Raw genomic sequence first — 13,128 nt, forward strand, 5'->3', positions numbered from 1 at the left:
CACTTCAACTCTTAACCCCTAGAGAAACAGCCAAAGCTACTCGTAAACTCATCTTCGAAACTGTCCGTGCAAGGCGGTGTTCAATCAAGTTACTCGGATATCCTTCCAACTCATCATTCAATTTTCACTCCGCGGCTACGATACCCAGCGGTATGTCAGGACGACAGCTGAATGATACCTTTGACACATGCATCGCTTAGAAATCCCGTGAGTGGTATGTATCAAAGGAACTAACATTATCCTTCAAGGTAGAGTGATCGTCCGGGCCTTTGATCGCAACTCAATCATCGTTACCCCTAGTGATATGATATCCGTCCCATCCCTTGCTTTCTGTATTCTTGTTGAGTATACACTATGGGGCGAGGCATATAATGAACTTACATTGGAGAATGCGGCACTTTGAACTTTGACTCTTCTTCAACTGAACAACTTTGACATTCTTTAGATACAGTAACACACTCGTTTACTCATCACGATCTTTATACCTACTTTGATCGCTCAAATTTCGACACTTACTTCTCTACCCTCAACCGCACGTCATCAATCGCGCGTTATTGACCAACATGCTGAGCTTAGCGCTCTTGCCAGTATTATGGGCGTTGACAAACGCCACTCCAATTAAGGAAATGCCTCCGACTATCGAAGTGAGGGATGGCGTGTCTCCGTGAGCCTGATCTTCTTCTTCTCTTCATGTATTGTCCCATCTCCTCGCCGAGACGGGCGATGAGTGCCTCACGACTCAATGGCTTACAAGTTCTGGCGGGACGTAGGACGGTTCAAGGGGTCTACTGTCTGTATAAGCTAACACGATAGAATGTGGATTCTCAATCACGTCCCGCTAGCTCAGGGTCGGCTCGACCCGATAGTCTCTCCCGGGGGAGTGTCTGGCCATGGTGAGTGACACTTTCATATCTCATTTTTCTGACCATCGAATTCAAGAGTATCCTTCTGATTTACCACCCACCGTCTCCTCATCATCAGTGATGTGAATATTGTCAATTGGACTCAAAAGTTAATCTCAGTCCACGCTATCGTCGGCGGGTCCGCGTTCGAACCCACTTATCACTACGCCGACAATCTCCAAGCACAGTAAGTCGTCGTCCTTTTGTCGAGTTGCTTCAGGTAAACATTTATGTGATAGATGCACGACTGCAAGTGTGTCCATTGACAAATCCAACTACTGGGCCCCTCAATTGTACAGACACAACGAAAACGGCACTTTCTCTCTGGTCAAATTCAAAGGTTCTAACACGTGAGTCTGCCTCTGCTCCACATACTCTCTCTTGGGAGAGAGACTGTACCTGCCCCTCTGCCCCTATCAAACCCTGCATCTCATTGAAAGGATATGCAGTTCGTGAATCTGTTCCCCGAACCCTGGCTGACTTCGATCAGATATTACGAAACTCGCCGATATGAAGTGAGTTTTCATCATGCTATGTGGACCGCGCTCGCTGATCGAAAAGCAAGAACCGATTTATGAATTCCCTCCTGGTTTCCGAATGTTAGCAGGAAATCCATGGACCACTACGTTCAACGAGAGTGATCCAGCTCAGCAGGCGGTTCGGTTCGCTTGTCTTGGCGTTCCCGGTCCCGAGACTAATAGTGAGTCTGGTGATTTGATCAAGGTGTCGAGCTGATGACGAGTGTTCCCGCCACAATCCTGTCCCGGTGATCTACGTGCCGAAGTGTGAGTCTTCATCTATCATACTCCCATCTGTACCTTCTCTCTCTTTCTTGCCTTCGTCGGACAAGCGTCTGCGTGTCGATCTATTTGACACTCCTGTCTCTCTCCATGTGTCGTTCAGTGCTCATGTAACAGGTACTTCCCTCACTGCTGGTGAGCCTCTACAGACGGTACCAAGAAAATGCTTACGGATAAGGGACGGTGTAAACGCCTGGCTGGAAGGAAGCGCCCATGTCGCATACAGCTCTGAGGGTAACTTTGACGGAGGTGGCAAATGTCCCGATACTCATCCAAAACGTATCATGGGTCTTTTCTATGAGTGGTTCTATGAGGTATGTCCAATCGATCTCTCTTCCCAGCTTGACCGTGTCTGGTTGTCTCCGGGTAACGTGCTGACGTATGCAGGATGACTTCGAATATCGGGAAAACGCTCGTACGTAGCGAATCTCCACTATTGTAAGATTTCAGCTGAGATTTTCTAGGAGTCTTGGCAACTGGCGATTACCTCGGTCTTGGCTTTCACGGTGAGTCGCGGTCTCTCCTTTATTCCATTTACACCCCTCTTCACGGCTTTCACGGATCTTGGCGATCTCTGCGATGAAGACCTCCCCACTCGCAAGCGACAGGTACAACGACGCTGACTCGCAGGTGACTTCACCAACGGCTGGCCTGTTGGGACCTTCCAGAAGATCTTCGCCGAAGGGTCGTTGTGCGCCGAGAATGGGGGAATCTCCGATTGCAAACCTCTGGAGGATTTCGATCAGCATGGGAAAAATGGCGACTGCAAGTATCAGGGTTTACTGGTAGACGAGGTGAATACATACTCGTACCCTCACCCGATCCGCTAGCCGAAGCAACCCCACCACGCCGAGTTCGGGAACATCTCGTTTCGAAAGCTCACACCACAGGATATCGGTCATAACGGACCTCTCACCAAATTGCCAGGGAACAACCCACTCTGGGGAGGAACTACGACTGGTACACCCATCCCTAATTATACCGAGACGGCAAAGTTCATCTGTAAGTCCTAATCCTATGTCAGACCCAGCCCAAGCTGACCTATAGTAAACGGTGCCCCTGTTGCTCCATCTCCCACACCTATGTATGCAAGAGTCATTGCAGACAATATCTTGTGAGTTGCCTTGTCGCGTTCGTGCTATATCCAGTACTGATCTCCAGACCCGCTACTGTCAAAGGTGACCCTCCTCTTCCTGCAAGTGACACTACTCTCGCCGGCGGTACCGATGGAGGAACGACCATCCTCGCGTCAGGAGGTACAGTCGTCATGACGTCCACGTCGGCTCCAGCTAGTACCAGTACATCTATGGGAGGCGGGATGGGTGGTTCCAGTAGCTCGATGGGTATGGGCGGAGGCATGGGCGGGTCAAGTAGCTCGATGGGTATGGGCGGAGGCATGGGCGGGTCGAGTAGCTCGATGGGAATGGGAGGGGGGATGGGCGCTTCTAGCAGCTCCAAGGGGATGGGAGGTGGAATGGGCGCTTCGAGCAGTGCCATGGGTATGGGTGGTGGGATGAGCATGTCGGCATCGTCGATGGGAGGAATGCCCATGCCTTCAGCTTCGACCTCTCTCGATTCCGGTGCCGTCTTGCTTCAACAATCCAAATCGGCCACAACCACAGCGGCTGCGGCAACGAAGACGGCGTGTAAGAGGAAGCGGTCCAGCAGGATCTGAGACTCTCCCTTCCGCCGCTGCTTGATCCTGTCCATACTTGTAGAATCATAGCCAATAAGTTATCCACAATTTGAAAAATGCTTGATGCATCCGTGTAGCCTCTTGTCCCAGTTACCATGTCAGACCGTCCAACCTCGACCCGACAATCCCCTGCCCGCAAATCTTGTCCTTCCTCCTCTCTCTCCTTTCAGATCCCTTGATACGTATCTCGAAGCACTATTCAACCTTGAAAGGTGGACACGTATCAACTACCTTCCTCCATTCTTCTTTTACCCAACGTCCTCCTTTCAGACCTGATCGGCGGACTCTTAATTCCCCCCCTCGAAGGGGAGGTCGGATGCCTCATCCCCTGTTGAGTTTCTTTCCCTCAGACACACCGGCTCGTTGCACCCCGACAACCTAGATCAAAGAGCGGAAATCTGAACCCCAATGTTGAACTGGTCCTGAGGTGGGCAGACGGTACAATAGTGATTGGTACTCAGCATCTAAGATACAACTACACTGTCTATAATGGCATCAGGTCAGTCAAAGATGACTGATTCCCACACGGGTTCCGTGCGACCGACGGATGCCTTCCATAACCCTCAAAAGCCGAGCCACCATGTCTCGACCAACACGTAAAGTGAGCTCCATTCCACTAGCTCAAGTCCAGGATGATGACACAGTCACCACTTGACCGAGACTTGCAATCCATGAGGGATCCATGATCAACACTTTCCCTCACGTATCACCCCGCCCTGGCCTTCCTTCACTCGTTCTTCCCCCGCTCCCCTCCCGACCAGGACGGACATGCATGTTTCGTGCTCCGCAGGTGGTGCCCTGGACCAAGCCGTATCCCGCCCACTCCTTCCCACACAAAGTAGATGAACGCGTGTACACAGGGTGAATGAAAGGGAAGAATCAGGTTAAATGTTACAGGTCCATACGTTATCTCACGCCCTCTAAGCGTCTCGACCCTGCTCGTCCTCCTTTGTCCACCGGACTTGCGGGTTGACAAATCGTAGTCGTTCACACGCGTGATTTCAAATTCTCGTAACCCCCTCGCTGCCTCGAGAACTATAAGTAACCTCCTCTACCCCAAATCCCGTCAACCAGCTACACGCGCAAAGCACACCACAAGCATCCATCCGAAACTACAGGGACCCAAACATATATACACACCATGTCAACGAGCTCCTCTCGGAACCCTGCCAGCGGTTTCCAGCAGGGAGCATCGATGATTCCAAGTGAACGGCAGTACCCAACACTAGGTGGACTTACACTAGACATTGGAAGCATGTTGGACATTTCAATCCAATCCGCCCTTGGGGATGGTAAGTCACTGATACTTGATGACCTCTTCAATGAGGACTCAGAGCTGGGCCATCTCTATCGTGTTGGCAATGCCCTCAATGGGCGTTTCACGCCCCCGGTCAATGAGAATGTTTTGCGTGCACTTGCACCTGAATACAGCCTCTCTGACCAGGCTGTTCTTGATGACCCAACTTTCTTGGCACCTTTACGTGAGGGGGAGAAGATGAAGATTACAATATCAACACACAATGCCACACTGACCTGGGAAACAAGTAGACAGGTGACTGCACACAACTGGCCCATTGGGCGGGAAGGAGGTGTGACTCTCACACGTGGTGACCTCAATATTGAGCTTCAGTGGCAAGGATATATCTGTAAGTGGACCCAACAACAATTTTCCGATCTACGCAAGCAGACATTGCAGCACGGTGACACCTTACTCAGCTTAGCACACTATGATGCTCAACCAGGTCAAATGCCCTACAGGGACATTAAGCTCTCTGTTGTTAATGACACAGGCAACAGTCAGTCCAGCAACCAAGTCTTGTTCACAAGTTCTAGAGACCATTTTCGTGCATTGACGGGGGAGCCTGCCCGGACTACCTTAAAGTTTCGGATGAAGGATAGGGAATACAAAGGTACACTGGACTCACTAGATGAGGACATCAGAAGCCAGAGCACAATTATGCGCGAGGTTTCACCGAGGCCAAGTGTTACGGGGTAACAACGATTTGAGGGAACACCATCGAGTTCGACAGATTAGGATGGAGAAGAGCGAGAATGGGAGGCAGTGCTGCAATTAGGTAGGAACAGGTTTTCCCCTTTTGAGATTTCCCCACTGGGTTTGCTCAAAGCGGGTTTTCACCTGTCCGAGTATGTACATAGACGCTTGCAGCAGGGAAAGAGGAAGACATGGCTACCTGTAGACAGTATATAGTACAATCAGCAAAGTACCAACTTTGCTGATTCTTCAATATCATTCTTTGCCTACATTGATTGCAGAGGAGACACAATCCACCACATAGCACCAGAGACACATAGATTTCCACGAGAGTTCCATTGAGTTCGACCCAACCTGCATGTCATGAATCACACCATCACGTGTTCCTTGTTGCGCAAAACAAGTTCAACCTCCACTTTCGTGTTTTAACATTTCACCTCTGCTCTCATGCCTGTCAGGCATAAACTCCAAGTATCATTTTAGTATGTCGGTGCTTAGCTCCCATGCCTGCAAGGCATAAGTCCCCAGTAATTCTCGAGTCTCTAGTCCCTCTGTTCTAATGCCTGCTAAGGCATAATCTCTCAGTCTCTTGTTCTCGCAGCACTTCTATGTTCTGCATAGTTCCTCATTGACCACCTTCGACAAAGTCGAGCGACTTCCGGCGCATCCCGTAGGATGTCATAGTAGGACGTAGGTAAATGCAGATATGGCATCGTAGGATATCAGTGGTTATTGGTGGGATGCAATGCAATGCATGCAGGACAGTGCAGAACGGTTCAGAGCGCTCGTATTCCGCAGGTCTGCACGAGCCTCTTGGAAAAGGCTGATTTGTCTATATAAACCCTATCTTGTACTTTGTAGTCTTCTTTAGTTCTTGATCAAAAGGCAATTCCATTGCCACCCTTTTGGAGTCCAATCCGATCCAGTCCAGTCCAGTCCAGTCCGTTCCAGTTCCCTCTAGTCTTGTCAGACAAGCCAGAGACATTCCTTGGGTCACAGTCCCATTCCTTGTTGGACTCAGTCTTGTTATCTTAAGTATATTCCTTGTCACTCTTAGTCCGTATCCCCTTGTCCTTTGTCCTCTGTCCCAGAGTGGGCAGTATCCTTGACACTGCGACCTAGTCATCGTATTTCCAGTACCGTTACACTAAGTCAGAGAGTGTAGCTGTTTGTCACAGGGCTTGCCATGGACCTGTTACAAGGTAACAAGCTCATCGGCTGTTACACGGTAACACTGTTGCAAGCAGGTTTCACTGACTCAACAGAGACCAGTCTTTAGCTAATTCAAGGATTTTGTCCAGATGAATGTGTCCTAAACGGCAATGTTCTTGAAAGACAGGAGTTTTGTAGCCGTACCCGTACCGTAGTGTTCCTGTGACACTTACCCCTTACCTCTGATTCCTCTGGAGGACTCAGTTGTGGATATAAGGAGTGGTATTCTATGATACTGTTACGACCCTGTTGTAACCCATATGATAGAAGGGCAAACTGTACATGCTAAGTAACCAAATGGCATAGTACAAGTGGTAGGAGACAAACGGGATATACAAACGGTATAGAAACATTTGCATAGGCAAATGGTGTAGGCAGATGGTGTAGGCAGATGGCATAGGCAAATGGTATAGGCAAATGGTATAGGCAGATGGTACACGAGGGAAGAAGAAGGACAAACTGGAGACACCATCTGTTCAAGAAGAATGTCTATATAAACCCTTTGTAGGATCCTCTTTCTCAAGGATCAATATATTTTCTTGCCACATCTCAAAGATCTCGACTTAACCTTGCAACTCGACTTCGACCTCAACATACCTTCCCTCGCTATCAGCACCCCTCTCCTCATCATCTCGACTTGCCAGATCCTTCCGAGTCACTCAGCTGTCCGACCAGCTTCACAAGTCTACGAGCTACACTTTGTTCGTCGTAGCTCAAGCTTGTAAACTGCTTCAGTCCACCTGTCTCTTGTGTCTTAGAGATCTGCTAGGGACAGGTTGTGACAACACTCCGTTCGTCGTAGCTCAAGCTTGTAAACTACTTCAGTCCACCTGTCTCTTGTGTCTTAGAGATCTGCTAGGGACCGGTTGTGACAGTATATATCGATCCTTCACACTTGTGTCTGGTCATATATCTTCAACAACAACAACCTCGACACTATCAACATCATCTAACATGGCACCAACTCGAGCGGAACTTGAAGCTAGGCTTGAAGAAGTCCTAGCACAACAAGAAACTCTACAACAGGAAAACAACTCTCTTTGTGACAGGGTTGCTACCCTTACCACTCTGCCAGAAGGACAAGAACCCAACAATCCACCAGTAAGTGAACATGATGAGCTGACCCCAGAAATACGTCAACTATCCCTTGCTCCCACAACTACTTCAACCACTAGGACACAGGAACCTAAGATCGCTTCACCTGAATTCTTCAGTGGACAGCGTCAGAAGCTTACAACCTTCATCACCCAGGTAACTATGGTGATTTCGCTTCAAGCTTCTCGATTCCCCACAGAGAATTCTAAGATTCTGTATGCCGGATCCTTCCTTAGAGACACAACATTCCTATGGTTCCAGCCCTTTGTTGTGGCTGATCCTCACCCTGCTTTCATGCTGGACTTCAAGCTTTTCTGTGTCGAGCTTAGAAAAGTATTTGGAGATCCTGATGAAATAGCAACTGCTGAGAGACAACTTTATGCTCTCAAGCAGAGGGGGTCCGTGACATCTTATGTTGCAGACTTCATGAGGTGCGCTACACTTGTCAAATGGAATGATGAAGCAAAGGCTGCTCAGTTCTATCGTGGATTGAAAGACTCAATCAAGGATGAGTTGTCTCGTAACCAGAAACCCTCAAGTTTCAAGGACCTTCAAGAAATTGCAATTAGGATTGATACTCGCTTGTTTGAAAGACAAGTCAAAAAAGGTGAGCGCACTTTTGGAACTAACCCACAGGTACGCTTCACCCCTCAAGCAAGGCCTTTCAATAGAGGGACTACCCCAAATCGCGCAACAGAGAATCTTAGGGCCATGAGCAACACGTCTCATCTCACCAAGAGGGGTAAACTCACTCCTATGGAGTATCAGAGGCGTAAGGACAACAACCTTTGTCTCTACTGCGGAGATAAGGGTCATCAAGTCTTGAAATGCCCTGTTGCCCCAGTCAGTCGTAAACCTGCCAGACTTCAAACTGGTATGGTAAGTAAAGAAGAAAAGAATTCCTCTCCCCTTACGGGAAATGCTTAAAGCTCCAACCTACACCTAAGGGTAACCTGGGGCTGGAGTTTACAGAAAATCAGGTTCCCAATTTCAATTCCAATCCCATCCCTAATCATGTGTTTCTTAGTTCCTCATTCCCTCCTACGCTCGAAGAATTACACAAAACCCAAAAACAGTTGACTCTTCCATTCCACTTGAAAAACCCCAAAAATATTTCCCTTGCTTTGATTGATAGTGGTGCTACAAATAATTTTATAGATAAAAGTTTTGCTAAAAATTCAGGTCTTACCCTTATAAAGAGAGAACCCACTCCACTTTACCTCTTTGATGGCGCTGGGAAGCCCGCGTCCATCAAATTTGAGACAGTCGTTTGTCTCAATTTCCTACCACCCTTTGGACCTACCTGGATCAGACTATTAGTGACTAATTGTCATCTCTGTCCAGTGGTCCTAGGTATGCCCTGGCTCCGTCAACACGACCCCTTCATATCCTGGTCTCGATTCACCATACGACCCAGCACAACCTGGCCCACACACTCTACTTTGGGACCGTCATCAACAACATCTAGCTTCACACAACACACAGGGGAGGTGACTGGAACAGTACCTCAGCCCACTATTTTGGAGGCCCCTTCCACCACGCCTCACGAGTTCAACCTGGGGGTGTCGACTACCTCCAAGCCGCCCACCTTGACAGAAGTCGACTCAGTCAAGGCCGATTCCAATACTTCCTTGGTCCCATTGGAATATCATTCGTTCCTAGATGTCTTCAGCAAGCAGGAAGCTGACAAACTTCCTGAACATAGGTCATTTGACCATCATATTCCTCCTGAGGAAGGGAAGGTCCCACCTTGGGGACCTATCTATTCCCTTTCTGACAAGGAACAGGGAGCTCTTCGAGAGTACCTAGATGAAAACTTGAAGAAAGGTTTTATTGTCCCTTCTGAATCACCAGCTGGAGCACCTATCCTTTTTGTCAAAAAGAAGGATGGATCTCTCCGCCTTTGTGTGGATTATTGAGGTCTCAATACATTCACTATCAAGAATCGTTACCCTCTCCCTCTCATCTCCAAGCTCCTTGATTGCCTACGCTCAGCAAAAGTCTTCACAAAGATTGACTTGCGAGGCGCTTGTAATTTGTTGCGCATAGCAGAAGGTGAGGAATGGAAAACTGCCTTCAGGACACGCTATGGCTTATTTGAATACAAGGTAATGCCCATCGGATTAACTAATGCGCCAGCTTCCTTTCAACACCTTATGAACCACAACTTCCGTGACATGCTCGATCAACATATCATTGTCTATCTCGACGACATCCTTGTCTTCTCGCCAGACTTGGACTCTCACCAGAAACATGTCTCTCAAGTCCTGCAACGCTTGAGTGAGACAGGCCTTTACGCCAAGGCTGAAAAATGCGAATTCCATACAACCTCTGTGGAGTTCCTGGGCTTCTTCATCAGCTCAGAAGAATTTCCATGGACAAGAAAAAGGTCCAATCCATCCTCGATTGGCCTCCACCCACAAACCTCAGTGAATTACGATCATTTCTTGGATTTTGCAACTTCTATCGACGATTCATCAAGGAATACTCCAAGATTGCGACTCCCCTTACGACACTCACCAAGAAGGATTTACCTTATGAGTGGCGAGAAGCACAACACAAGGCATTTGACGAGCTCAAAAGTGCTTTCACCTCCGCCGACCTACTTCGACATTACAACCCCAATCGGGAACTTATTCTTGAAACAGATGCGTCAGATTATGCTCTGGCAGGCATTTTATCCGCATGAAGAAGATGGGAGACTACATCCCATTGCCTTTCATGTCCAGAAAAATGATACCTGCAGAGCTGAACTACGAGATGCATGACAAGGAGATGCTTGCAATTGTCTCTTGCTTCAAGGAATGGCGCCATTATCTCGAAGGCGCAACACATCAAGTCAAGGTCTACACAGATCATCGCTCCCTGGAATATTGTACAACATCAAAACAACTCAATCGACGTCAAGCGCGCTGGTCTGAATACCTGGCCGACTTCAATTTCAAGATTATATATCGACCCGGAGTACAAGGCACAAAGCCTGACGCTCTCACTCGACGCAGGGACTATCATCCCAGAGAACGAGGTTCAAGCCTCACCATAGAGGCAAATCCCCAGAACTTCCAGCAGCTCCGGAAACCAGGACAATACCTGGCAGCTACCTCAGTGATGGAAATCTCTTCAGACTTACCTAACCTGTTTAAAGCTGCCCAGGATGTTGATTCAATGGCAAAGGATTATTTGGAAAAAGCAACAACCCCTAGCCCAGACCATCCTTTCACTCTTGATGAAAAGAGGCTCCTTCGACACGGAAATCAATACTATATCCCTTCGACAAATGATCTTTGACTCATGATCACTCAACAACACCACGGGGGGTTACATAGGGATTTGGGTGTGTGGGGGGTTTTCAGCCATTTGCGGGTTAGGGGGTTACAGTGCGATCTGGGGGGGGGGGTTTCTCGTCCAGGGCCGGGACACATGACTGTGCTATATCATCTGAGAGTTCAAACTCTCAGGAATCCAAATCCGCAAAGATCTAGTCTGGGGGTTGAGTATTGACTGAGCGACGGCTCCTCAAAGTGCATGGCGTATGGAATTCTCATTGAAAATCTGCCGGTCAGTCAAACATCCTTGGGGTTTGCTGTTGGCAGGTTTTACATCAGACTTTGCCATACTGTCTGGAAGCCAGAAAGCTCAGGAATCCCAGTCTGCAATGTTCTAGTCTGGGGGTTGAGTATTGACTGAGTTATGGCTCCTCAAAGTGTGTGGGTTATGGAAATCTCATTGAAATTCTGCCGGTCGGTCAAAGATCCTTGGGGTTCGCTGTTAGTAGGTTTTGCATATCACTTTGCCATACTGTCTGGAATTCAGGATGCTCAGGAACCCAAATTTGCAAAGATTGAGTCCGTGGTTCAAGTATTGAGTGAGCTATGGCCCCTCAAAGTGTGTAGTGTATCAAACTTTTATCAGAATTCTGTTGGTGTTGGGAGTTCGCGCAGGGTTAGCTCTCACCAGCCTTTAGGTCTCAAATCTTTGAAGTTCTGACCTCAATGTGTCTTTCAGAATCCAAATATGCAAACACTCAGTCCAGGAGTCCAGTTCTGAGTGAGCTAAAGCTCCACAGAGTGGAAGGTCTATTCAATTTTGATCAAACTTTTGTTTACGATTTAAATCCCTGGGTCCATCCCCCAAGGGCCTCTCAGGGGTGTTTTCATCCCATCCGAAAGATCTCCTGGCATACAATTCTCCTTCATTAAGATCTAGTCTTAGGGGGTTAGGGGGTTAGGGGGTTAGGGGGTTACATAGAGGTTTGGGGGGGGGGTTTTCAGACTTTTTGTGTGAGCATACCTCCAAGTATACTTAAAATACACGATTTTTCGAGGAGATTCCAAAAATAACACTCGTTTGAAAGGAGGTCCTTTCTCCGTGAAGATGGATCAAATTTGTGAGAAAATACACATGGGTTACCAAAATGCTTCAAATTTTGCCATCGACTCAAAAATCACTCTCTTCAAATGCCAAATTGACTCGGAGACGCAGAACTCCACTCAGCCTTAGGGGGTTAGGGGGTTACATACAGGTCCCGGGGGGGGGGTTTTTAAGACATTTCGCGTGAGCATAGCGTTATGTATACTCGATATGCACCATTTTTCGAGGAGATTCCAAAAATACCACTAGTTCAAAGGGGGGTCCTTTAACCACGGAGATAGCGGAAAAATTGTGCTCAAAACATGAGTATTACCAAAATGTATGGAATTTTGCACCGGACCCCAATTTAACCCCTTCCAGGCCGTGGAGATTTTGTACCATCAACTTGGTGCTCCGGGACTTGGTGCTCCGAGACTCGGTGCTGCTGGACTTGGTACGATCAACTCTTAACTGGGGCTGGGAGCCACGGGATGTGGTGACTCAAGACTCGGTGACACCGGACTTGGTGACTCGAGACTCGGAGCTGCGGGACTTGGTGACTCGAGACTCGGAGCTGCGGGACTTGGTGACTCGAGACTCGGAGCTGCGGGACTTGGTGACTCGAGACTCTTAGGGGTTAGGGGGTTAGGGGGTTAGGGGGTTAGGGGGTTACATAGGGATCTGGGGGGGGTTTTTTAAGCCATTTCGTGTGAGCATACCACCAAGTATACTTAAATTGCACGATTTTTTGAGGAGATTCCAAAAATAACATTCGTTTGAAAGGAGGTCCTTTAACCGCGGAGATAGATCAGACTTCTGGTCAATAACTCAAGCATTACCAAAATGCTTGAAAATTTCAGGAGGGATCAAAAATTACTATCCCTCTACTGTAAGACTAGACTCAGACCCGGGACCCGACTTGAACGACTCTGAGACGCGGAACTCAACCCTCCTGCGGGATTTGACTTGAATGACTCGGAGATGCGGGACTCTACCCAGGCAAGGGACCGAGGGACCCGACTTGAACGACTCGGAGATGGGGGACTCAACCCAGCCGCGGGACTCTACCCAGTCGCGGGA

At 48.3% G+C, this 13,128-nt stretch overlaps 3 protein-coding genes across 3 annotated transcripts; all 3 read left to right on the forward strand.

The window, feature by feature from the left end:
- Positions 1–563: 563 nt before the first annotated feature.
- TREMEDRAFT_65020 (uncharacterized protein) lies at positions 564–3,377 on the forward strand (the record flags this gene model as incomplete). Its single annotated transcript, XM_007007133.1, has 15 exons — positions 564–664; positions 814–893; positions 1,023–1,089; positions 1,157–1,252; positions 1,393–1,417; positions 1,464–1,602; positions 1,645–1,687; positions 1,820–1,837; positions 1,881–2,016; positions 2,090–2,117; positions 2,167–2,208; positions 2,333–2,496; positions 2,593–2,704; positions 2,750–2,816; positions 2,864–3,377. 15 exons carry the CDS (start codon positions 564–566, stop codon positions 3,375–3,377), a joined length of 1,632 nt encoding a protein of 543 aa, XP_007007195.1.
- A 1,162-nt stretch (positions 3,378–4,539) lies between these two features.
- Positions 4,540–5,473, forward strand: TREMEDRAFT_65021 (uncharacterized protein; the record flags this gene model as incomplete). Its single annotated transcript, XM_007007134.1, has 4 exons — positions 4,540–4,690; positions 4,733–5,044; positions 5,120–5,194; positions 5,343–5,473. 4 exons carry the CDS (start codon positions 4,540–4,542, stop codon positions 5,471–5,473), a joined length of 669 nt encoding a protein of 222 aa, XP_007007196.1.
- A 5,915-nt stretch (positions 5,474–11,388) lies between these two features.
- Positions 11,389–12,682, forward strand: TREMEDRAFT_65023 (uncharacterized protein; the record flags this gene model as incomplete). The annotated part of the gene is made up of 3 exons (XM_007007135.1): positions 11,389–11,563; positions 11,727–11,745; positions 12,319–12,682. The coding sequence occupies 3 exons, from the start codon at positions 11,389–11,391 to the stop codon at positions 12,680–12,682; spliced, it is 558 nt and encodes a 185-aa protein (XP_007007197.1).
- Between the last annotated feature and the right edge of the window lie 446 nt (positions 12,683–13,128).

The sequence above is a fragment of the Tremella mesenterica genome (assembly GCF_000271645.1).
Source record: "Tremella mesenterica DSM 1558 unplaced genomic scaffold TREMEscaffold_12, whole genome shotgun sequence".
NCBI lineage: Eukaryota > Fungi > Basidiomycota > Tremellomycetes > Tremellales > Tremellaceae > Tremella > Tremella mesenterica.